At 43.5% G+C, this 27,204-nt stretch overlaps 1 protein-coding gene across 1 annotated transcript in view; it reads left to right on the top strand.

The window, feature by feature from the left end:
- The first annotated feature begins 10,956 nt into the window (after positions 1 to 10,956).
- The window catches only part of CNMD (chondromodulin), a 71,091-nt gene continuing 54,843 nt past the window's right edge, over positions 10,957 to 27,204 (top strand). The window contains exons 1-3 of the mRNA XM_069972314.1: positions 10,957 to 11,037; positions 12,680 to 12,820; positions 22,564 to 22,704. Of these exons, the coding sequence (XP_069828415.1) occupies positions 10,966 to 11,037; positions 12,680 to 12,820; positions 22,564 to 22,704 (354 nt within the window). The 5' untranslated portion in view covers positions 10,957 to 10,965. The remainder of the gene's footprint in view (positions 11,038 to 12,679; positions 12,821 to 22,563; positions 22,705 to 27,204) is intronic.

Here is a 27,204-nt window from a genome sequence, read left to right as displayed (position 1 = left end):
TCTCCCCACCTTTTCTTGACCAATGCCTGGGGTTTACCCCCTCTAACCCCCCACCCCTTGATCCCTTGTTGCCATCACGACCCACATACCCTACCACCCCCTCATAAGTCCTCCCCCCACCTCTTTCAGAACCTCTCACCACTGTCCCAATAAGCCACAGTCATGCTGGCCTCCCCTGAGCATTCTGCTTCTGTACGGCCATTACTTGACTGTGCATTATTGAGTCCTTATAATATACCAACCCCCTACAAATAAAGACGACACCATGTGGATTTCAATCGGCCACAGCAGCCGAATCTTTATTACAAACAAGACATCAAAGAATGCATAACCATAAATAACTATATAACATTCACCATAATATTCTACGGCGGGGTGGTCCTCGAAGCCCCAAAAATTGCCATTGGCGGTCACCTCCAAATACACCCACCCACAGGTTGGACCTCCAGCCGGTAAACACCTGCTCGGAGGCATAACATTAACACCTGCGGGCCCCAAAATCCATTTTACCCCGTCCGGGGTTACGTTCCACAAGCCACCAGAGATTCCCTGTGACCGCCAACCCGCACTCTAAGTGCTTAACTAGGGAACCCACCGTTGGTTCCATTCCAGAACTCCCTCCACTCTGAATTATCTCCAACCGACTCCGAGGACCCCCCTACGCCACAGAGCAAACGCGGAAAACCTACGCGTTTGCGTCCCCCCACACATTGACCGCCACCTCCAGGCCTTCCTGCAACGCTAGGCACCACATATCTATTCCTACTGCATTGAGGTGTACTCCATCCTTGCGCCAGTATGCTCCCTGGCCTTTTTCCAAATCCACATGCCGCACTGCGATTGCACCATTCCTCACCATAAACCGGGAGATCGCCCTGTTTACTTTAATGCGAGCCCTATTAATACGGGACACAGACCTGGCTCCATTCCATTTTTTTCTGGGAACTATGTCTGACCATACCGTCACCATCTTGGGAAATAAAGACCAGAGGCGTAGCAAGTCAAATTTTATATCTCTGATCAGCTCCCTAAAAGGCCTGGAACCCAAATCGTTACCCCCTAAATGCAGAAGTAACACATCCGGGGGGCGATCATACCTCACAAACTTGTGTACCTCCGGCAGCAACTGATGCCAAACCATCCCCCCCTTTCCGATCCACCGGACCAACGCCCGACGCCTGTCAAATCCAAGCTGACGACCATTCGGCCGCACATCGGCCCTCACCGCTCCCCAGGCTACGTAGGAATGGCCGACAATCCACACCAAACAGGGCGAGCCATCTGAAAAACACAAGGAACAATAACCAACACCATGCCCGAAAAAACAAAGCCCTACGCCCTAGCATCATACCCGTACAACACCCCGACCCCTAACCTTCTCCTGGGTTAACCATCCAATCGCACATAGGACCGGAAACCCACTCCCAGCGCCCAATTCTACGGATGACCTCCTCTCCCAGACCCAGACGTGCGGCTTCCGTGGCGGCCCCTATACGGAAAGAATGCCCCCCAAACACCCCCGGATCAAGGCCCAGGCCCACTACACATTTCTTAAAGACAGCCACGAATTGATACCGGGACAAGAAAGACCCATCCCCATGCACCAACAACGGCCCTCCCCACGCTGCACCAGGCTGCCAGTACGCACGGAGGCAAGAAACCGGACACATGACCACTCCAGGAACCTCAAACAAAACCACCATTCTCCCCTTTCCTTGCTGATCCGACTTGGACCTCCGCAGCCGAAACTCAACCCTATCCTGATATAAACTCACGTCCTCGGCCAACAATCCCCCCCCCACACACCGGGAAGAAGCACACACCAGCTCACCCAGCCGCATGGCACCAAAAAAGGCCAATGAAAAAGCCAGTTGAAACAAAACTACTTCAGTGCGCGATAAACAGACCAACCGCAACTGCTCCCCAAGCTGCTGCAACAAACCAAAGGACACGGGCCTCCTCTTATCAACCCCTTTTCCCCCCCTCCTATAGCCCTTCAGCGCCTGGCGCACTAGGAAGGTTTTTGTCACATCCAGCACCCCCCTGGCCTTGCAGCCAAACGACACACCAGCCACCAATTTGTTAATTCTCGTCACAGACCACCCTCGCTCTGCACAGTGACCCAACAGCAATAAAAACAAAGACCCTCCGTCCCCCACCTCCCCCACAGTGCGCTGCCAACCAACCCATTCCTCCCAGGCCGCACCATACGCTACCCAGGTACCTTCCACCAGAGACTGCTGAACTAGGAGCTGCGCCGATTCAAGGGCAGATCCCACAACTCCGCCGGACAGTGCTCTCCCACCTTCTCGGCCGTTGGCGCCAGCTCCCGAAATTGTTGCCACTGTGAACGAGAAATGGCATTCAATTCTGCACCCCCGGAACATGTACCGCCACCACCCAGATGTTTGCAGACAGACACAGCAGCACCAAGTGCTGCAACAGGCGCACTACAGGGGGGGACGAAGCTGACACCTGATTGATCGCCGACACCACCCCCAAATTGTCACAGTGAAACAGCAACTTCTTGTTCCTAAACCTTTCTCCCCACAATGCCAGCGCCACCACTATGGGGAACAACTCAATACATACCAGGTTCCTAACTAACCCTGCCTCCTTCCAAGCCTCCGGCCACAACTCCCCACACCAACGCCCCTGACAATAGATGCTGAAACTCCCACTGCCTGCCGCGTCCGTAAACAATTCATAATCCGCCACATCCCGCCCCGGCTCCACAAACAACGACCTGCCATTGTATCGGTCTAGGAACTCCTCCCACACAGCCAGATCATCTTTTAATGATAAATGATGCTGCGCCCGCACCCCAGCCGTCGCCATTGCCAACCTCCGACTGAACACCCTACCCATGGGCATAATACGGCAGGCGAAGTTGAGTTTCCCCAACAACGACTGCAGGTCACGTAAGGTGACCTTCCGAGACCGTCTAACCAACTTCACCGTCGCCCTCAGATCCTCTAGCTTGCCCACCGGCAACCGGCATTCCATTCTAACCGTGTCCAGTACAATCCCCAAGAAACATAGTTCCGTACACGGCCCCTCAGTCTTCTCTTCAGCTAAGGGTACCCCAAAACGCCCCATAACCTGGCGCACAGTGTGTAGCAGAACCGAACAGCCGTTCGAATCCGCGGGCCCGATGCAAAGAAAGTCATCCAAGTAATGAATGACTGCCTTTGACCCAGCCGTGTCCCTGATTACCCATTCCAGAAACGTGCTAAACGCTTCAAAGTATGAGCAAGACAGGGAACACCCCATTGGCAAGCATCTGTCAACGAAATAACCCCCTTCCCAAAAACAACCCAACAATGGCTGGCTATCCGGATGAACCGGCAGTAATCTAAACGCCGCCTCCACATCTGTCTTGGCCAAAAGAGCACCTGCCCCAAACCGTTGAACCCACTCAACCGCCGCATCAAACGATGTATACCTCACCGAGCAAAGCTCGGGGTCGATCCCATTGTTGACCGACGCCCCCTTTGGAAAAGACAAATGGTGGATGAGCCGGAATTTATTAGGCTCTTTTTTTGGTACCACCCCTAGCGGGGATACCCGCAAATCCGGTACTGGCGGACTAAGGAACGGGCCCGCCATCCTGCCCAACAAAACCTCTTTGCTCAACTTTGCGGACACCACCGCCACGTGTTCAACTGGCGACCGCACGTTACGCCTAACCCCCCCCGTCACCCCTTTAACACCAGGAATACGGAACCCCTCCCGAAACCCCTTCTCCAACAATTCAGCTGCCGCCCTTTCCGCATATCTATTTAGAAAGGGGGCCATCTCTTCCACTGGAACCGGCGTCTCCCCCTTTTGCAACACTGTCACCGCCACCCCTCCCCCGTCCTGCCTTGAAACACCGAGAAGCCCCGTGGGACCCCCCACCACACACTGAGCATTCATGCTTAAATTTACATTTTGACCCATATTTACAGGACCCATCATTAAACATGAAGCACAGCCCCTTCTGCAGTGCCGCCGATTGCCCGGACTGTGAAGAGCCACCGGCGCTCCCGGGAAAGGACTGGTAACTCCCTCCAGGGCACGTCGGCGCCGTGACCCTCAACCAAAGACTAATATCTTTGTGGTCCCAGCGAATACCGGGCCGCAGCGCCTTCCGCTGACGAAATTGCTCGTCATAGCGGAGCCACCCTTGTCCCCCGTACACCCGATATGCCTCCCCTATTGCATCGAGGTAGCAGAACAGCCCCGAGGAATTCTCTGGGGCCTTTTCCCCAATCACACTGGCTAGTATAGCGAACGCCTGCAGCCATATACATACATATAGCCCTCTTGCAGCTGGAGGCAGTATTCTTGCTGATTATAAGAGTTCCCATAAGAATTGCCGGATAACATGCCAGATCCAGTCTGGATTTTCTTATTACCCAGTCCACCCGCCACAACTACGTGATTGCATCTGATCTACTGTACACAGCAAACTCCGTGGCACATAGCTGCCTATTAATCTACAGCTCCTCTGCCTATTGCTGTTCGGACATCCCCCATTACAGACTTAACCCGCAGTTCTGGTACCTTTACTCATTTATCCAAATATTCATTTATTTATTTTCCCCCAGAGCCTGGCGGCATTTTTACTAGTATCTTTGTCCTTTTATTGTACTTTATTGTTTCCATGATCATTATATGTAATTTTATATATTCTAAATTTTTGTTTACACTTCTTAGTATTCTTCCTCAGCGACAAGAGCCTTCTCCATACACATTCTCACTTTGCCCAGTGCAGCGTTCGTGCGTTCTCCAAGCTCCCAGGTGCATGAGTGACATGTGGGGGGACTGCGCTAGGCCAGGTGAGTATGTTGAAGTATGTGGTGGCGTGGTTTGCTTATGGGGGGCCCATGCACATTTTTTGCAAAGGGACCCTCTGCAGTCTGTGTCCGCCCCTGAGGTGTACATAGCTACAGGCTCGGACTGGCCCACAGGGGAGCAGGGGAATCCCCCGGTGGATTCTACCCTTTGGTGGGCCCTACCCTTTGGTGGGCCCCCAAACAGAAGGTGGGCCTCCCTGTCTGGCAGCTCCTGGATGACATATTATCATCCAACACTGCTGCACATGCCTTTCACCTGGTCCCTTACTGCCTCTCATCAGCAGCAGCAGCTTTACAGCAATGGAGCAGCTTTATCAACCTGCCAGAGACAAAACACTCTGATTCACCTATAGTAACCAATCACAGCTCACCTTTCATATATTAACAAGCTCTTATAAAATTAAAGCTTAGCCTTGATTGGTTGCTATGGGCAAGTTATACTGTCTAAGTTGCGCATGGCAACCAATCGCAGTTCAGCTTTTATTTTTACCAGAGTAATTTGAGAAATGAAAGCTGAGCTGTGATTGGTTGCTATGGGCCACATCAACCCATATTATTTAGTGTTCTTAGTGTGGCCTAACCATAAGCTGTTTGCTTGGTCACAAGTGTGTTTAGTGACCTCTGCAGTAAAGCACATCGCCAGTCATTAATGGGTTAATGCTTCAGATGTGTTTACCTGCAGTAACCATGGTAACTGTGCACTGTGATGACAAGCGCTTATGTCATAAAGAAGGTTCCATAAAGCAATGCATCGCACCCTGATCAGTGCCATCTTGGATGTGCCAGAAGACCTTGAGCTTGACTACTTTACTGCCCCTGACCCTAGATGCAATTTGGAGGTTCTAGCAGGGGAAAAGGGGTGGTCTGCTTTAGACTACCCCTCAATCAAGTCTCCATCTTTTTGAGAAGTGAACCTGGATCTGTGAGGGAGAAGAGATACATCCGCCTAGCCATCAATAAGGTGACATATATTGCAGCCACATATCTCTCTCATCCAGTTTATTATATTTATAGTATGGTATTACCCTCTAAGCCCAGGGAAGGGGCAATTCTCCAGCCATGGCTCCCTCGAGGTTTCCCCCACAGGGGTTTTTTCCTTGCCTGAGTACTGGAGGGTGATTCTTCGTGAGTCGGGGGTCTGCCATTTTCAGTGTCATGTAATTTAAAATAAAATTGGGCCCCTTTGACATCTGATTACAATGTGTTGTGTCTTTATTTTGCATTCTTTGGTATAACTTATTATGCTTGGGAGTTGGTGATCCATTACATATTGCAAAAACATAAACCTAGATTGCTACACAGATCTATTACCTGCACAATGCGTACAAGTAGGATGGAGCAGTGGACAGTAGAATTCCTGCCTGTATGTACGTATCCCTGGACTAAAGGGGCACTCAAATCTTGATGAAAAAACATGCATAGCAGGGTTTATACCTCCATCTGCAAGGTTTGTCAAGTGACAGGGTCACACCAATCATAGTATATCATAGCAGCATGGACACCACCATAAAAATACATCATATATATGTTGCAGGGAAAAGATAAAAGCAGGGATTTCATAAAATCCCTAAGGATTTGATGTATGTATCGTGCGTGTGTGTACTATGTATGCATATAGGTAATGTGTATTTCTTTATATCTGTGCATGATATGTGAATATATTGTGCATATTTGTATGTAATATGTATGTACACATTATGTTCACTAATTTGTAACTCCCCCTCCCATACTTAACCTGCCGGGGACTCAGCGTCCAAGTGTCAATTAAAAGAGAAGTCCGGTGAAAAATTTTATTAAAGTATTGTATTACCCCCCAAAAGTTATACAAATCACCAATATACACTTATTACAGGAAATGCTTAGAAAGTGTTTTTCCCTGCACTTACTACTGCATCAAAGCTTCACTTCCTGGATAAAATGGTGATGTCACGACCCGACTCCCAGAGCTGTGCAGGCTGTGGCTGCTGGAGAGCATGATGGCAGGGGGACACTGAGGGACACAGGGCACTGGAGGGACACTAAGCATCCCCTGCCATCATCCTCTCCAGCAGCCACAGCCTGCACAGCTCTGGAAGTCGGGTCGTGACATCACCATGTTATCCAGGAAGTGAAGCCTTGATGCAGTAGTAAGTGCAGGGAAAAAAGCACTTTATAAACATTTACCGTAATAAATGTATATTGGTGATTTGTATAACTTTTGGGGGGCAATATAATATTTTAATTAAAAAAATTTCGCCGGACTTCTCCTTTAGGCTGCGTTTTCACTACGTATATTTCAGTCAGTATATGTATATTTCAGTCAGTATTGCAACCAAAACCAGGAGTGTATTAAAAACACAGAAAGGATCTGTTCACACAATGTTGAAATTGAGTGGATGGCCGCCATTTAATGGCAAATATTTGCTGTTATTTTAGAACAACGGCTCTTATATTGAAATAATGGCAGTTATTTACTGTTATATGGCGGCCATTCCCTCAATTTCAACATTGTGTGGACAGAGCCTTTCTGTGTTTTTAATCCACTCCTGGTTTTGGTTGCAATACTGACTGAAATATACTGACTGAAATATACATAGTGTGAACGCAGCCTAAAGCGGGGAGAAGCCTCTTTGACTCTTTCTACCATAGAATAAAAGCATTTTCTATGCTACGGAAGCACAGACAAATATATTTAAGGTACCATGTGTCTTCTTGACCTAACAGCATCTAACAGTGTCAGCAGTTTGGAACATGAATTACAGCTGACAGATTTCCTAAAGAAGAAGTTTTGTGAGACTAACAATTGACAGGCAGGCAGTAAGGTATGTGAAGATAGTAAATAAAGTATACTCATCAGTCCTTATGCCCCATAGCACTGCTCTTGGGTCTCTCTCACAGCTGCCAGAAGTATTTTTCGCCCGTGTTCGGCGTACATCTCAGCCCTGGCTCCTCCAGCTGCAATGTCAAGGAGCGGCTGGTAGATTGCCTGCTCAGCCAGTCAGTGACTGCAGCAGTGTCCCGTCCCAGTCCCTGATTGAGTCGGTGATCCATTAGCAGAGTATGTGGCACTGCAGCTGGAGAAGCTGCAGGAGGCCTGCCTCTGTCGGATATCGTTAAGGAAGCGCTATGAGGGCACAAGGACAGGTAAGTATACTTTCGTTATTATGTTCCCGCAACCCCCTGGCTGCCTCAGATTTGTTAGTTTCATGACACTTTCAAATTCAAGAAATTTAAGTGGCACACTATACTGTTTGCATAGTGTGACTGACAAGTTACTAGCAGTGAGCTAGTATTACTGGTCACATCCACAGCTCTGTGCAAAGTCACTATAGTAATGTGAAAGGCTTGACGCTGGTTATATCTGGTATATGTAGGGTTGGCCCCTAGGATTAAATTCCCTGGTGGGCCCAAGGTACTCCAGTCCAACACTGCATAGCTACCTACTGGGGGTGACAGATACCTAAAAGAGGCACTATCTTCCAAGAGGCGTGTTACCATTTAAGGTGGTTTGCGTAAGGAAAAGGTGAAGATGATGTTGGAAAAAAGTGCAGAGCCTAAGATGTTTGTCCAACAGGTTCTGTGTATACAAGTCATTGTTAGGAAAAATCATCATGGCGTTCTGGGTCAGATGGAGAAGATAAGGAGAGAGAATAGAGAGAATATCTACGGTCAGAGAAGACGTTCCCGTTAACTCCTTCTTTCTCCTATCGGATAAAGCTGTAGCATCTGCAATCTAGTACAGCACTTAAGGTGCCTATACACCTTCAATAACTGTTAGACAAATGATCGTTTGACAGTTATGTCTCCTACCCTCCCCATACACCTCAACCTCCTTCACGACCAAACATTCATGCGTTCTCTATGGGGAGGGATGGGGTAAGCCACCACCAGACTGTTTTGGTGACAACATATCTCTCCAAGAACAAAGGGGCTAGTCAATAAATTGCCATCATCAGTGGAGACTTGGAGGGTCCCCACATACTAGACAGTTGAACCTGTGTATGGACATCCTTATGGCTTAGGCTGATTTCACACTAGGTGCACAGTATGATATAATAAAGTGCTATTCCATTATGCCAAATCCAGAAAAATGTATACCACACATAGTTTTGTTATTTTTTTGCTTTGCTTTTTAACATAGGACACTATGTATGATCGGTGTGCAATGATAGGAACAGAGATACACAACCCTAATCTCCATCAGCACCCCTGTATTTACCGAACTGGAGTATATGACCTAGGACAGGGATGGGGAACCTTTTCCATGTCGAGGGCCGGTCGGGCATTAATAAAATCATTCGAGGGCCGCATACTGTGCGCGGCAGTTAGTAGCGTGGGTTTGCAGCACGTGGGGCAAGGCAAAGTATTGTTCCCCTGCTATTGTAGTTAACCCCCAGTGATGCCCCTTGTAGTCTAGTTAACCCCCAAGTCATGTCCCTGGTAGCCTAGTTAACCCCCCCAGTGATGCCTCTGGTAGCCTAGTTAACCCCTATCAGGCATGTCCCTTGTAGCCTAGTTATCACCCCCATCAGTCTTGTCCCTGGTAGCCTAGTTATCACCCCCATCAGTCTTGTCCCTGGTAGCCTAGTTATCACCCCCATCAGTCTTGTCCCTGGTAGCCTAGTTATCACCCCCATCAGGCATGTCTCTGGTAGCCTAGTTATCACCCCCATCAGGCATGTCTCTGGTAGCCTAGTTATCCCCCCCATCAGGCATGTTCCTGGTAGCCTAGTTATCACCCCCATCAGGCATGTCTCTGGTAGCCTAGTTATCACCCCCATCAGGCATGTCCCTGGTAGCCTAGTTATCACCCCCATCAGTCTTGTCCCTGGTAGCCTAGTTATCACCCCCATCAGGCATGTCTCTGGTAGCCTAGTTATCACCCCCATCAGGCATGTCTCTGGTAGCCTAGTTATCCCCCCCATCAGGCATGTTCCTGGTAGCCTAGTTATCACCCCCATCAGGCATGTCTCTGGTAGCCTAGTTATCACCCCCATCAGGCATGTCCCTGGTAGCCTAGTTATCACCCCCATCAGGCATGTCCCTGGTAGCCTAGTTATCCCCCCCCCATCAGGCATGTCCCTGGTAGCCTAGTTATCACCCCCATCAGGCATGTCTCTGCCGGCTTCTTCCTCCTCCAGAGCGGCGCGCATCACAGGGGAGCTGCGGGCCGCGGGCCGCATCGGGAGGTCTCAGGGGCCGGATGCGGCCCGCGGGCCGGAGGTTCCCCACCCCTGACCTAGGAGATGGACCAACCTGGGCAGCTATCCCTTTAATGACAAAAGGTTGAACATGTTCAAACGATGGTTGGCCGCAATTAAACATTGCAGACAAATTATATTTTACATGTACAGACAGCTTTAGATCAATATCTTAATAGTATTTATGAGAAATGTTCATTACTTCAGATGAAACCCTTCATTTGAACTTCTATGCCTCTTTTCATCCATTCCAATACACTATTTTTGCCTCTTCCTTGCAATTTGATTGGCCAAAATTTTACAGGCATGAACTTTTTTCTACAGTGAGCTCAGGAATAACAAGGGATCACCATACAGATGTCACTGATAGCACTGATCTGCGTTATTTGACAAAAGCCATATATTGTTCTCTTCTTCTTCAATACTAATGTGTATTCTTGATGTAGAGTATTTCCTTCTCTAGTAAAGAAAAATCAATGTTGATGCTTCTTGCTTGTGTAGTAAAATGCTACCTATAACCCCGGGAGCTGCCTCTGTAACAGGGGTCTTTCAATGTGGCCTATGTTTGCTGAAAGGCAGAAACCAGTGAATGAATGGTTCTGCTGTCTAGACTTCAGAAACTCTTGGCTCTGTATATTCTTGACAACATCTGACTCTTAGAAACATGTGGGAGGAAACTTTCTGGGGAACTAAAAATGAAGGATAGGGCATATATGTGTGTCTGCTGCATTCTAGAGGTGAGGGAAGACCACAGAGGGAGGGTGGTGCTGAAGAAGGAATGCACAGGATGCGGCACAAGGAGGGAGGAGATGCTTTTGGCTTCTGGTAGGTGGGCAGGTGCTGTTTGCACTTTTGATGGACAGGCGGTGGTCACATGACTCTCTCCTGTCCTGCACAAGTTGTACAGCTGGGTTGGGGGCTCAGATTGGGATCAGCAGTACACAATGGCAGAGACTTCGGAGAAAGTTCCTATAGCCTTAGCAGGACCTGAGGATGTGGAGCAGTGCCTTCCTCCAGTGAGTAGTCCCACATCAGAACCTCTACAAACTTTTTCAGTACTTTTTCTTTGTTTTCATAAAATGTATCTAAAAATGTGATTGAGGTGAAGGAGGTTAATTAATTCATATGCAGTTCCGTTCTATTTACATCGAAGCTAAAAGATATACTGTACTGACATCAGGACCTATGTTACACTTTAGGGATTCCTGATGTGTTCAGGTATATTACTGATATCTGGCCATAAATGTTGAATGGCAGTACTGCTTTATTTATCAGAATAGATATCCACAGGCCTCTATAGTATCCCTTGTAAGGCTTCTAGTAGCTTCTGTCTGACTGTCCAGCTGCTGTGGAACTGTAAGTCTCAGCCTGGTTGTCATTCTTTTACTTAAGCAAATAAAAAGTTTAAGACTGCCTCTCCTATAGCAGGGTACAGCAATACAATGTTAGATGATGAATGCTCAGAGGTCTCAAATGTGTGTAAAATATTTGAGCATCTGCACAGAAACGGCTGTGAAGAAAATGAAATAATGGCTCGGTTATTTGGGATTTGGATTGTGAGGGGAAAAGACGTTAACTTGGAAAGGTTAGAGCAATTAATTTCACTGTAAATTCACATTCCCCATATGCCTGGCATAAAAAGGAGTTTGCAAGGAGTGGGCTTGGATGGATTTTGCTAGGTGTTTTCCACAGGATTGGGGTTTGATTTCTGTTTACCTCCAGAAAAGGTTAATGAGATCCCTTCCTGGCCTGTCTGCATATGTAGAGATTAGTATTAGTATCTTCCTCCTGTTAATATACACTTTTAGTTGTGGATATTTATTTTTTTTATTATTGTTGTGATTATAACTAAAAATGTGAACAGGATTGATATTAATAGTTGGGAGCCATATCGCAATGTGACAAACTTTCAATATTCAGTACAACATTGCAGGATGATTATTTCCATATAATTGGAAATCCATAACTTTTTGCAATAAGATGACCTACACAGCACTGGTATAATAGCAATGTATGCATCAGTACAGGCAGGGAACAGCCATATAATCTCAGAGAGCTGACACTAATCACTAAAACTGTGGGAGGGGGGAGTAAGAGAAAAAGTTTTGTGTTTTTTCAATAGGAAAATCTAGTAAATGAACCTAGAAGCTGTTATATACAGTAGGAACCATAATGTGGTGCTATATACTGCAACCACAAGCAGACAATGGCATTGCATTTGACACCTTAATGCAGAAACCATCGTTTAAAAGAATGTAAAAGGCTGCACAAGTTCTGCACTTTTACCCCTACCATTCTTACCATGCCACATACATTGGTTACCTAGTCTTAAACAAAGATGTTTTTCTGTCAGTAATACACCCAGGTGCTAAAAAAAACAACAAATACAATAGATTTTTACCCTCTGGATGCAAACCTGGTAATGTCTTAGCCCTCCTTCAAATATGTTTTTTCTGAACTGGTGTCTGTGTCAGACATTTCCACTTGATATTAAGATGATTTAAGAAATCTTGTATATACAGTTTGGCGGAGCTACAACTGTCTTCTTATAGTGCATCCAGGAGTTTGAATTGATGACAGACAAGTCAAGTTGTGTGTTAACAATATAATTATTGCTTTGCTGAATGTTACTTATAGCCATGTCTCATGTACTTGTAGGCTTATACAGCAATCACAGTGAAGCCATCCAACAGTGGCCGCCTACTCCGAATCGGCGCCGTGGTGCTTATCTCTGGTGCTCTTCTGCTTCTCTTTGGAGCAATTGGTGCATTCTACTTCTGGAAAGTAAATGATAAACATGTAAGTTATATAATTTATGTCTAAGCACAAAATGCCAGGTGAGTAGCAGCCACATGCTCACCAGGTGCCTATTTAAAAAGGTGCCTGATGCATTTCCTTCTCCTAAGCCATTGAGACAATGACTTTCTCTGAACTGACTCCAAGAACATGTAGACTGTTACATGCAGCAGTGACACTGCCATAATAAATGAGAATGAGATCCCACATGGCTCGAACAACATTCCGCAGGAAATGAATAGGTACTTGACATGCAGAAATGTATTATGCTATTTTAATATAGAATTAATCTCCTGATGCATGTGCATAGCGGCACAGAACTGGATGTATGAACCGTGCTGTTATTCACTCTGACAAGATTTTCCATTAGACTTCTTATTTATTTGAGAATTCTTTGAGATGTAGAAATAAATAAAATAATAATATTTCAGCCTGACTGTTTAACCTGACTACAGATGGCAGGCTTAATTGGCGGCAACATAAATACATAAATTATTAAAATGGATCATTATAGCTTTAGCGGAGAGAGAAGTGTAACTTGTCACAATAATTGGCTTTAGAGGAATAATTAGCCACAAGTAAAATGCTGCTGTATCTTTCTCAGTATAAAAAATATCCAGTATTTAAAATGATTTTTTTTATACTAAGTGATTGTGTTGTTTCATATAAAGTGTGAGAGCTTTTGATGTGCCTTCAAGGATATATGCCGGGGTAGCTTTCTCTGGCTCTGTTGCTTATGGTCTAGTAGGCTGAGCTGGGGTCAGTGGTGACTGCTCGCAGACAAAAGCCCCTTTATGTCGGACTCAATCAGCTCTTGTATATCGGCCAGTTACTTCCCCCAGCACTACCTCACTCAGCAGCATGCTATAAATGTAGTTCAGTATTTCTCAACCAGCCAGGATGTGTTTTCATTAACCAGACAAACTAATGTGCATTTTGTCTTTTGTGCATAGACCTACACTGACACTTCTGATAATATCATGGAACATTTGCTGTTGCCCTCACATAGCTATTTATCAAGTGACTTGCATACTAAACTAGACATATTCACAATCAGGGACCCAAGGTAAAGAAAACACATTAATGGATCCATTATACTATGCAAAACTAAATACACTGAAAACTGTACGGAACTGTTGTACATTGTATTATAATTGTGTGAAAAGTCATTCATTATAACCTACATTGTCATATATTAGAGAGCTCTAATACACTGCACCAGTATGGTAACCCATTAATACAATTAATTTGACATTTTACCTTCTTTATTTAACGGATCATTGTTCCACTGACGTTCATAAATCATTGCAGTCTTTGTTTGCTGTGGGTAAAGGACACTGTGTATACTTGGAGGGGATAATTTACAACCAAATGAGCTTGAATTACTCACTTCATGTTTACCTGTCTCACTTGGTATTTACTTGTTAAGTTTACTGTCTGTAGAGGTTATACCTAAGGTCACTATCACACAAAGACTAGGGACAGCGGGATTTTCTGCCCCCAAACTGTGTGTAAAAAATTATATCATTATCAGCGGCAAAGATACAGTAAGGAAAGGATATAGCAATATTCTACTTCTACTGTCCCCACAGCCCAGGCCTCATATTAATAAGTGACACTCTATAAAAATATAACCATATGCCACAGGATTGCATGGTAATGGGGGGCAGATAATCATAACCGTCTGCACAATTAAAAAGGGTTTTAGACATTTTTTAGACACACTCCTTTAACAAAGGGGTGTGGTTTACTGAAAAAATGGGAGTGGCTTTGGAAACAAAGGTGGGGATTAGCATATGTGCACAAAAATGCACTTTTTTAGCACACACTTTTGGTGTAAAACCAAGCCAACTAATAGACTGTTCAATTCAAACTAGACAGTCTAAAGATGTGCCGGGTTTTAAACAGGCTGAGCCACTGTTATAAATTTGCCCATTGCCCATTGATTATCTGCCCCAATGTTTATCTACACTTTATCTACATGTTTGTTTTTACCTACGCAAGGGCTTCTGTTTGTAATACTACTACTACTCCTAAGCATCTCTAATTAGAGATGAGCGAACCTGGAGCATGCTCGAGTCGATCTGAACCCGAACTTTCGGCATTTGATTAGTGGTGGCTGCTGAACTTGGATAAAGCCCTAAGGCTATGTGGAAAACATGGATATAGTCATTGGCTGTATCCATCTTTTCCAGACAACCTTAGAGCTTTATCCAAGTTAGGCAGCCCCAGCTAATCAAATACCGAACGTTCGGGTTCAGATCGACTCGAACTTGAACCCGGTTCGCTCATCTCTATCTCTAATTCATAATAAAGATTTTATGTAACGCCAAATGAAGACCCTTTCACACATACGTTAAATCTGTCCACATTTGCAGATCCAAAAATTTGGATACATGCAGACCCGTTCATTTCTATGGCCCCATAAACCCATTTGTATGTTGGGGCGGGAATCTGTGCTGCAAAAAATACTGGCAAACCCTAATACGGCCCCCATTTGCAGCATGGATCCTCTATTTTGAATAAAGGGGTCTGTGCCCCTTTAGACAGGTTGTGGATTGCACATGTATATCTGCAGTCCTGTCCGTAGCCAAGGGTTAGGGGCTATGGGTAGGACCATAGATATGTAAATGTGGTCTTACTACAAAATTACATCATTTTATTGAATACAAAGAAACTATAGAATTAAACAATTAAAAACATGTGAATGGGGGTGGGACATATCCCTGAGACACTGTACTTGGGCAAGTACCAATAGTGCAAGAATATATTGCCCACATTTATCAATCTTCCTGCAACGCAAATAGGTCTGATTTTAGTCTCAAACAGATACCAACCAATCACAGCTCTTTCTGAGAGACAGAAATCAGACACAATCTGGGCCATAGTCTCTATATTAGTAAATGGATCATAAGAATATAAAGTGCATGATAACACATAGCAATGCCAGTAGACACACTAGTAACTTCTGTGTATACAAAGTACAGCATAAACTGTATTGAATAATAAGGTATGAACAAGCATACACAATGAGCAACAGGTAATTGGGCATAATTTGTGCCAAAAATACTTGTGGGCAAACAATAAAGCCAGGAGAAGTGGTCAGTGAGGGCCTAAATCCTACTGACAGGTTCCCTTTAATATCTCACAACTATGTTTTAGGTTGATCAATGGGAACTTAGTTTATAGTCACAGTTTTGGCACTGACATAAATAAAAGCAAACTGGCCCTAAAACAGTCATCTGTAGAACCGGCAAATCTGAAGGACAAAAAAACAACGCTTTACAAAAGTCTACTAATATACTAATGCATACCATTAGTAAAGTTCTTCTAACTAAAGTTAGTTAGTCTGACGCCTCTGCCCAAACTATTTATTGTCTTCTACTTCTATTGTATAGTTCTTTTTGTTTCTTTATAAAACAGAAAAATCTAACAGAATTAAGAGACAATTTGAAATTCAGGCGGAAGAGTTAACTAAACTCTCGCCTAAGTAGGAATAATAATTAGCAGAAAATGCAACCATAATACACAATTACTTTTTACATTGTTTTCATCTAAGAAAATAAATGTATTTCTATTATAAAGTCCTTTTATCTTTCAAATTGTATTATTTTTTCATGAATTGTCTGCAAAGCACAAGAATTGTTGCATATGTTCATATCTGTGGCCTGAAGAGTACATGGAGCCTGCTTGCTGAATGCCCTGGCTGTCCCATTCAAATAGAAAAATCCTTTTTACATTCTGCAGTATAACACAAATCCTACATCATGTACATGTACAGTATCATTACCTTTATGGTCACATTTTTGTTCCCTACGTGATCTTTTCCAGTAAGAGAAGACATGGCTTAAACCACAGACCATGTGGGTGATAGACTACAATTTCCATTATACATTGGTAATACGTAGTCCAGGCTATTCTGCTCTACCTGTATTTCCCTGATTGCTAAAGAGCAAGTCTTCACACACTTGTGAAGGAGTTATCCATGATAAGAAAAACATGGCTGCTTTCCTCCAGAAATACCATGACTCTTGTCTTCAGTTTGGGTGGGGTTTTGCAATTAGGCTTATTCACTTTAATGAAACTGAGTTGCAAAACCCCACCCAACCTAGAGACAAGAGTGGCGCTGTCTCTGAAAGAAAGCGGCCATGTTTTTTTAAGGCTGTATATAGTCATCTATTATAAGGCTTTATAATAGTCATCTTGCTTTTTATACAAAAACTGACTACACCATATGTAGTATGTTTGGTGGATGGTAAAAATTTTGCCCACAGTGGTGTTAACGGTGCAATGGTGTAGCCAAGCACAGATTTACCGAAACAAATGAGAAATTCTTTACTGAGGTAAACTTGGCAGTAGGAAGCCTTTACACGATTTTGTAAGAACAGTCTCTTGTATACAGTAGTGCAATGATGTATGTAAGGAGATATCCCTTACTAGCCTAACTGTGTATATTTCTCACCGCCAATCTTTCTATTCATATTACTGAAAACGGTTCTGAAATGCTTCACTAACGGGATCTTCACTGGTTGACCTTCACTGAGTGAGTTATGTAACATTAGAGCACTGCAGTTTCCAATAGCAGCATGCAGGTCTATACGGAGACATCGCCCTCGACGTAACATCACCTTAAGCTTTGGCTGCTGATGGGAATTGTAGGTTTGTAGCAGCTGGGGGGCCTGAGTTTGACATCTGTGCTCTAGGACAAGAATGCACCTGCCTACACATCTGATGGCTTTTGTACCTGCTCTCCGGCAAGGGAACATCAAGTCTGCATGTTAGGGTGGGAGGTTGCCGATTCTCTCCTCTATTCTTCCACTACACATCATGGCTACAGTCAGATTCTCAAAGTACAGACTAGATGGACCCAGTGGTCTTTTTCTGCCGACAATCTTTTATACTGCTTAGGGCAGCATTTATATTAAACATATACATAACAGCATTTATACATAACCTACTGTATGTGTCAAGACTGCTCCTAGTGTACATATTAAATATATGCATTGACCAGATTTATAAATAGAGGCCAAATCATCAAACTACTTACACCAACTGCTACTTCCATCTTCATACTACTATCCCTTTCATCATCCTCCTACCCCTTCATCATCCTACCACTACCCCCTTCATCTGTAATTAAAACAAAAAAGCTCACCTGTATGATTTGTCTAGTCCCCCAGGAACTCCTCTCCCTGCTTTGCATGAGTGACATCACACGCACCAGTTGACTGGCCCCTTGTGGCTGGAGGCAGATACTGCCTGCAGGCACAAGATATACTGTTACAGCGGGAGCTTATGGTTCCCTGCTGTGTAATAAAGACAACGATCAGTTGAACGGCTGATCATTTCTTTAGACTCTGACCTAAAATCATCGGGTGCCGACTGGGAGTTACAATAAAATAAAAAAATCATTTAACACACTACCTGTCCACGCTCCCGTTCTCCTCTTGTGCTCTGCATGTGGCACTGCGGCTGCAGCTTCAGAGCCGGTCTCTGAGCTGACAAACTGCTTAGCCAATCATTTGCTGTGGTGGTCCCAGCCAGTGATTGGCTAAGCGGCCTGTCTGCTCAGAGACTGGCTCTGAAGCTGCAGCCATGGAACCAGGAAGCATGCAGAGTGAAGAAGAAGACTGGGAGTGTGGACAGGTAATGTATTTACTGTTTGGGCAAAGGATGCACGGACATCACTGACTATGTGCATGCAGGCCTTGCAAAATAATAATCAAGCCGTGTAATAAGCTCAGTAAAAGAGATAGCAGATCGTCGCTGGTTTACAATATTGATCAGGCCATCATCAGCCTGTCTAATAGGACCCTAAGAAGGGGTAATGCACTGCTACAATCCAACTGCTACAAGTAATAGTACCCATAGACCTACCCATGGGTAATAAAAGACAGTAAGCTAATACCCAAAGTCTGGCTCTGAGGCATTACGAATGTCATACATATGAATGTTTTTCTTATAACAAATATCTTACATAACATTACAAAATATTTTTTTTCAGTCAAAGCATATGAGCTGGTGAATGTCATTGGAATAAATATTTAGTGCAGAAAAAATGTAAATGGAAATGCAGAAGTTTTAGAGTCAAAGGTCTTCCGTTTGTTTTTCTTCCTTATGTATTAGATGCTAAGTAAACAAGTTTTTTACTCTGTGCACTATTCAACTTGTCTAAATATTCTATTTTTCACAAATCATAGCACATATCTGTCTTTTCTTCCTCCACTCATCTTTTTTATCTCCCATTGTCTTTTCAAGCACTTTTCACGCATATTTAACAGCATTAGAATACACTGCACAGAGATATCTTACTGCCGGCTTTGTGTATTTTTCACATGATGCACATTGCACCCTGACTGAACATAGGCCATTAACACTCACGACCATGACAGGGTGTCCACAAATGGTTATGTTATTACTTTCCTTTGAATACATAAATAAAAATATCCAAATATTGCAAAGACAATCAGTCACAGTCACTGATAAATGCATGAAGTCAGGACTAGCTTTAAAAAAAGTTGTGTGCCTTGGACAACCACAGTTTACATTGTAGTGCAGTGTCACAAAACCTGTGTACCACTGCTGGGTATGCATGTTGGCACTGATGTTGTAAACTACAGGGTAATCTGTGGATGAAGTTGCTAATACTGTATTTTGACCACTAGATGTCTCTGTTATAGCATACACATGCCGAAGGATGCTAGAGGTTAAGTGTATATATGACAGTCGTAAGTGCTTGAGTGGACATTTGCCAGCTGTCTCCCTACCTCTGGGCCTATCCACCTATAGCATTCAAGTCCCAGGCCTCACTAATAAGTCTGGTGGAGAGGGTCATGTGTTGCAGTTCGAGTTTAGCTATATATGGATAGATTCCCCCTACAAGAAGTCTCCTCACCCCAAGTACAAGTCTTCGCTAAAACTTCCAGATACTTTTCAAAACCCAAGTATTATCTATTCTCAGTCTAACTGCTAATGCAAAGTCCTTAAAGGGGAACTCCGGTTAATAAAGATTTAACCCTGTTCAATCCCCAGCTATAATCTAAGCTTGTTTGTAATATGTTTCTATTACATGATTTGGGCCATTTGTCTGCAGCACATTTTACTCACACCCTAAAGCTGCTGAAAACCCTCACTCTGTCTCGGCATTTATGGGATCACCGGAGTTCCCCTTTAAGAGAACCTCTTAAAAGAAAATTGCAAATTTACCTCCCAAGCGCAAATGCACCTTCTGAACACAGTCTTTGGAAAATACTGTACTGTATCCTTAAGAGACTGCCAAGTAAAGTAGTGCTGTTTGAAGGGAATCAGTTGGCTCACTGGCCCCTCCTAAGGTGCTGACAGTGTGCTGTAGCTGGCAGTCCCCTAGTTAGCATGGTGACTTTTTGTAATTTTCTGTGCAGTGGATTATGTACAATCTCAGGTCTCCTACTGTAATGAAGAGTCAAAGAGGAGTTGTTTGTGCCACACTCTGGCCCACCTTACCACTTCTTCCTCCTCCCTCTTCTCCTCCTCCTCGATGAATAATTAATGCTGCCCCCCCCCCCCCCCCCCCCCCCCCCCGCTCGCTCAGCTGTCAGCCAGTGTCTCTGAATGCAGATCAGTCCTCTGTAGGTGGTTTATGTCTGAAAGAAACACTCAACTATAGTTGAATCTATAATCCCAAAGTCTTGAAGCTGTGGTCTAGGGGTAATTCGCCTGTCTAATTGTATAATTTTTAAGGCTCTGTTTACACACAGTATTTTTGGTCATTATTTTGAAACCAAAACCAGGAGTGGATTAAAAACACAGAAAGGATATGTTCTAACACTGTTGAAATCGTTAAAATAACAGCCGTTGTTTAAAAATTACAGTAATTATTTCCCATTAAGTGGTGGCCATCCACTCAATTTCAGTTTTTAAACATAGCCTTTCTGTGTTTTTAATCAACTCCTGGTTTTGGTTTCAAAATATTGACCAAAATACTGAGCAAAAACTGAACTGTGTGTGAACATAGCCTTAAAATGGTACAATAATGAGAAAAAAAAAAGAAGAAAAAAAAAGACCTCTATTTCATTTTCATCAGGGGATTTGAACCAGAGAATGAACTGCTGGCAGGTCTCTAGACAGGGGAGTTACCCCTAGACCACAGCTTTAGCACATTTGGGATCAGAGATTCAACTATATCTGAGTGTTTCCTTCAGACATAAACTGTCTACAGAGAACTGATCTGCAATCAGAGACACTGGCTGACAGCTGAGCGAGCAGGAGGCCGGGCAGCATTTATTATTAATGAAGAGGAAGGAGGAGGAAGGAGTGGAGAAGTGTGGCATAAACATCTTTAACAATTCATTTCAGTAGGAAACCTGAGATCAGTAATGGATTATAATAGGTCCTTTTCGTGCGGTAGCCCGGGGCCCTAAGCTCCTGGGGGGCTCACGGCCACCCAAAAAGACATACTTTCAGTGGTGTATTGTCTCCTGGCTACAGTTCTGCCATGATTTGCAAAAAATCACTGCTTTTTTACTGCAATTTTATGCAAATCAGGGCATTGTGACAATATCTATCCTGTACTATGAAGTGCTGCCATAGTTACATTGGGGTTTGAGGGCCCAGGCTTGGTGAACAGCCCCTGCCTGAGATTGTGCATAATCTATTGCACAGATAAATTACCAAAAGGCCCCATGCTGAGAGGACTTGCAATTGTTTCCCCACTGAAATTCCTACTGTAAATATGTAAATAAGGATACATTGCACATTGTGCATTATAGGGCCAGGTTAACACTACATATAACACCAGTCGTTCTGTGACCCGGCCGGTGTTAATTAAGATCATTACGGATGCCCGCATCCCAATTCACCGCTGCACACAATGGAGCGTGTGGCCGGAGCCGCAGGCTCCATTGTGTGAACTGACCTGCCTGTGCAGCTTCTGTTCAATGAATAGTGGCCGCAGAAAACTGACATGTCACTATGTGTGTATGCCTCGGCCAGGATTCCATTCATTCCAATACAACGTATGTTTTGTATGAATTACAGCCGTTGTTGCAAATTGCAACAAGGGACATGATTTATGCAAAACATACATTGTGTGAACAAAGCCTCAGGCAGCATTTAATGTTTATAACCCTGTTTACTATAGTGAATTATTGGTTTTTCTATTGATTGGATCAGTGTTCCCAAATGTTGGCTCTCCACTTGTTGGAAAGAGACAACTCCTATAATGCTTTTATAGTCTTTAGAATCGCTGAACAGCCACAGGTTGGGAAACACTGAAGAAAGATTATGTATCTGTTTTTGTTGTAGAAAATGCATATTATAGAGCAGGAGCAGCTGAGCAAACATAGTAGTCGAGTGAGGCTAAGAAGTCAAGTGAGCGGTCCTACTCACAGAGTTGCTTTAAAATCACTGAAAACTAACATTAGTGATACAAGAAGAGTTCAACACACCAATTCCCAGCAGCTTAGTTATTCTATTGGGCCAAAAAAAAATGCCCATTGCATATCTAGCTTTAATTGTAGAGAGAGTTGGTCAGCGATATATCTATAGCTATATCTAGCTTTAGAAATTATCTATAGCAGTCATAGTTGGAATGTATTACTGTAGATTTTAAATGTAAACAGAAAATGTAAAAAACAAAGTGTAAATGTTCTAAAATATACCAGAAGTATATAACAATATTTGTGATACAGAATAGGAAGGTCGCCATGGCCCTAATATTATTCCATTATCTTTTATAATTTATGCTTTTTTTATCATTTTATCTGCAGGTTTACAATGTCCACTACACTATGAGCATCAATGGCAAAATACAAGAAGGATCAATGGAAATTGACGCTGGGAACAATCTAGAAACATTCAAGACTGGAACTGGTAATGATGAAGCGGTAGAGGTGCATGATTTCCAGATTGTGAGTATTGCTGTTTCTCTTATCTCTCACAGTTCTGGTAGTAAGGCAGTGTAAAGTAAGCTTTTCAATAAATCTTACAGTGACAAGTGACAGCTGGCCTTATACCTTCAGATCCCATCAGTCATCCATGGCTTAAGTATGAGGATAAAATTATATCCACACAATATACAACCAAAATATAATTTAACCCTAAATTGTCTTATGCTGCTAAGAATGTTAGGGTCCAGATCCACATTGGTAAGAGTGAATGTTTTACGGTTCAGGTGAGCAAATATATTATATATTATTCTATCCGGCTTTGGTAATATTGTATATTGAATTATCCAGAATTCTGAGCAGTTAACTTTCAGATTATTAAACGTTTTGTGTATTGTATTACAGCACACAGTTTTGTAATAAGTCATGTTATATGAAGCTTTTCAAGGGAGTTTCATGTTGCTCAAATGACAGGCAGCAAAAAATAGGGAGTGGTTTCCTTATTGTAATAAACTATGATTTACACTGCAGTGTTCAGAGGAACGATAGCTGTAAATGCAGCCAGCAACAGGTCTCCCGAGTCACTTACCGCTCTCCTAATATACTACATGGAGTACGCTAATAATTTCTGTTCTCTGCTTTACCCTTCAAGGAAACAATATTTAGTCCTCTAAGTGTCCCCACAGAGTATAATGCCCTGTAGGTGCCCCACACACACAGGGCCATATTACTAGCTGTTGCTGCCCTAGGCACTAAACTTGAAGACGCCCCATCTACACTCACCAGTTAGCATCATGAAGAAATGGGAGCGTGGTTCCGGCCACATGCATTTCTCCACATGTAGAAACATTGTCTGAATCACGTTTTTCATGGTTTTTCACGGTAGGTAATGGCTCCAGGCGTCACATTTAACACCGCCACACCAGACCTGACCAATACCACCATATTCCCATCCCCACTCGAAAAGACACCAGATTTACTGACAAGTCTGAATGGGAGGTGGGAGACTTAAAAAAATAAATAAATAAATAAAATAAATTTCCCCCCTGCTCTCTGGTGCTGCCCGCTGCAAGGTGCTGCCCTAGGCACCGGACCACGGGTGACTAATAGTAAATACGGCCCTGCACACACACAATATATTGCCTCCTTTGTAGAGTCCCTACACAGTCTAACACCACTATACAAGGGACAAATAATTCCAATACACTATGACCACCGCCATTACTTACTACCACATAATGACTTCTCTAAAACACTGCAGCATAGACAGAAAAAAAGCTGTCACATGGAATACACAGATTATGGCTACCCAAAGGAAATCCTTCCTCTTTGCAGTAAGCGCTATCCACATATGATGTTGGATCAATATTCTGTCAGGTTCTATCTATATGTAATAGCTCTCGCATCATTTTCTCTTAAATCATATTAGTTTGGTACTATGTATCTTAGTTTATTATTATCATGTTTATCACTGTGTTGGACGGGAGACAGCAGGATTCTCCCATAAAATTTAACATGGATCAGATTAGATCACACACCCCACCTTTTACTTTTACTTTTCCATTGTGTGCTATGGTGAATTGGGATGCGGGCACACACGGATGCGCCCGCATCACAATTCAGCTCAAATTAAGTTTAGCCAGCCAGTACTGCAGTACCAGCCGGGATGATCTTCACTGACACCAGCCGCTCTGTGACCGGGTCAAAGAACGGCCAGTGTTTTACAGTGTGTGATCCCGACATTAATTTGCACCATAAAACTGCCTGACATGATTTGCACTGCATTTTCAATGTGTATTACAAATTTTTTAGACACTTACCAGACACTGTAGAAAATGGGGCATAAAAGGGTCACAAATGCTACGCTCCACCTTTTCATGTATATTTTTGGTGTAAAAGTAGACAAACTGATAAAAGGTGTAAAGATAAACATATAAGGCTCAACAAATTTTATATTTTTGCACATACATTTATTGTGCAAAATTGCCTCCCCCTGATATGTCGGCTCTTTGCCTTCCATTGCTGACAGCTTGTTGCTTAGGTTACCAACCACCACTTTGCTCTAAAAGCAGACATAGAGCTATAGTAAATGTATACTGTCTGATATATACATACATATATATACACACACACCAAAGTTATACACACACCAGCCAGACCACTGCTTTTACAGCAGAGTGGTGGTCTGTAACTTAAAGAAAGAGTAAACATATTAGAAGAAGGAGGCAGGCTTGCCAAATTAATGTATTTGCAAAAATATTTAACTTGGTGAGCCCTTTAAGTATAACTATATTAGGGCCGTATTACATAGCCGGATGTGCGGACCTGTCAGCTCAGCCCTCGCTTCCCCCTCTTTCCCTGCATTGTGCTATTACACACAGTCAGTGGTGGGCTGTTTCCGCCACTCCTATTACACGGAAAAGCGCATTGCAGACCATTGCTAATCTTTTCAACATATTGAAAGACCACGATCAGCCAACATTGTGCATGTGCATTGTGCCAAGTAAGGGTATGTTCACACCGAGTAAATCAGGCGCGGTGGATCCGCCGCGGAATATCGTCTGTCTCAGTGTTTCATAGCCTGTCTATCGGAAAGTGCGCACTCCTCCACTGCCGCCGCTCTCTGCTCAAAGAAGTGACATGTCCCTTTTTTGAGCAGAGAGCGGCTACAGCGGATGAGCCCATGCTCTCACATAGAGAAGCAGTGAGACAGGCGGGATTCCGCGGCGGAGCTTTCTGCCTGATTTACTCAGTTTGACCATACTCTTTGGTCGATAATTGTTCAGTGCAAAAGGGCCCTTAGGTGAGATGGAAATACCCCTTTAATAAGCTTACAACAGGAAAATGCATTGTGGGAAACATTCCATCGTACAATTGTTAATTGTTCTGCTCCTAGTGATTGTTGGAATATATTAGGAAATTGCCAATAATGTAGGACCATTACGTATTCAATGTTATTTCTCAGACCAGCGGCACACTATACTCTAGTAATGAAGTCTACAAAGTACTGAAAGATACAAATGGACAAATCTAGAATACGTAGTAGGTTACAGAGGGTTTAGTCTGTTTATTAGCTATGGGCTCCTTTAGGTCTCACATTAATGCAGCCTAAGTCACTTCTATGCGCACAAGTGACCGTATGGGTTCACTGCACCTGTCACCTACTTCTATTACATGTCAGTAAAAGGAGGCAGTATAAATGGTTTCAGCGCCAATCTGGCACTATGTTAGGAGGCTTAGAATGTGTTAATGGTCTGCTACACTCTGAAAGAACTTGGGCATGGTACAAGCTAAAAAACTGATAATTCACTTGTATCAGCCATGAGGGAGGGCCTAGAGCTTCTGTGTGATTTATGAGCCCCGGGATTAAACTTCCACTTCAATTACACATCACAAACAAGATGCACTTGGAGCTATATTTGTGAGATGTCAGCTAAAATGGAATTATATTTTTCTGATGACAACCAGAAGCACTCAGCATCCCATTTTTGCTTCTGTTGCTGTTTATCAAGTGTGAATATAAAATCCAGTTTATACTTGTGTTGTTTAGGCTACAGGATATGCCCTTATGGGTATAGCAAATGCGAGAGGAGCTATGGCATAAATATGGGATTACCTAGCAGCACATCATTGTGGTGTACATCTTTTGAAATAGGTTAGGACTGACTATTCCTCTTTTTATTATTAGCTGGGCTGTCACTTCAGTGTATGAGAAGAGAACTCATCTAAAGATGCGACATGTGTAATTCTAAACATCCTGGAATGTAGGATAGTTTCTTATTGTATCAAGCTGCTCATAGGCATAGATGACATGTATTGGCATAGTAATAATATTCCACAGATCAGTTAATTTCTTACTGAAGACCTGGCACAATAAGAACCAAATAGAGAAGAGTGACAGACATGATAAAAAATATATATTGTTTGCAAATGTGCAACGACCCAAAATCAAGAAATACTGCTCTCAAAAGCTGGATGGAGCTAGAGTCCCCACACGTTGTGTCCAGCGGACTTCATCAGGGTTCAGAAGTGACAGGGGAGCTACTGTACATACAGGTTGATATTTGTCTGTATAATGAATGGCCTTGCTATCCTGCCCTTTGTAGGACTCCTGCAGTATAATAGAGGTGTGATTAATATTGGTCTCTCTAATGATAGTGAGATGATTCTGCTCACTCTGGCATAGTCTACACAGTGAAGCTGTGCAATATCAGCCTTAAAGGGAATCTATCAGCTGTTATTCACGTTTCAAACTTATGATAGATAGCTGTCAGTGCAAATTGACTCAATGTACCCTTCATATATCCAGCTGTGCTTCCTGAATGTTAAAAAAATGCATTTATTATGTATACCTGTAAGCATGAATGTATCCTCTCTTCTCTTACTGCTTGACTGACAACTGGAATCTTAAGTCTTCCAGCTTGCTGCCCTTCAGGAGCTTAGGAGAGCCTCTTTGACTCGTCTTACCATATAATAAAAGCCTTTTTCTATGCTTTGGAATCACAGACAGATATATGAAAGGAT

Source organism: Dendropsophus ebraccatus, chromosome 5, assembly GCF_027789765.1.
Source record: "Dendropsophus ebraccatus isolate aDenEbr1 chromosome 5, aDenEbr1.pat, whole genome shotgun sequence".
Lineage (NCBI taxonomy): Eukaryota > Metazoa > Chordata > Amphibia > Anura > Hylidae > Dendropsophus > Dendropsophus ebraccatus.
Note: the sequence above shows the minus strand (reverse complement) of the source record. Positions and strands in the feature narration are given on the sequence as shown.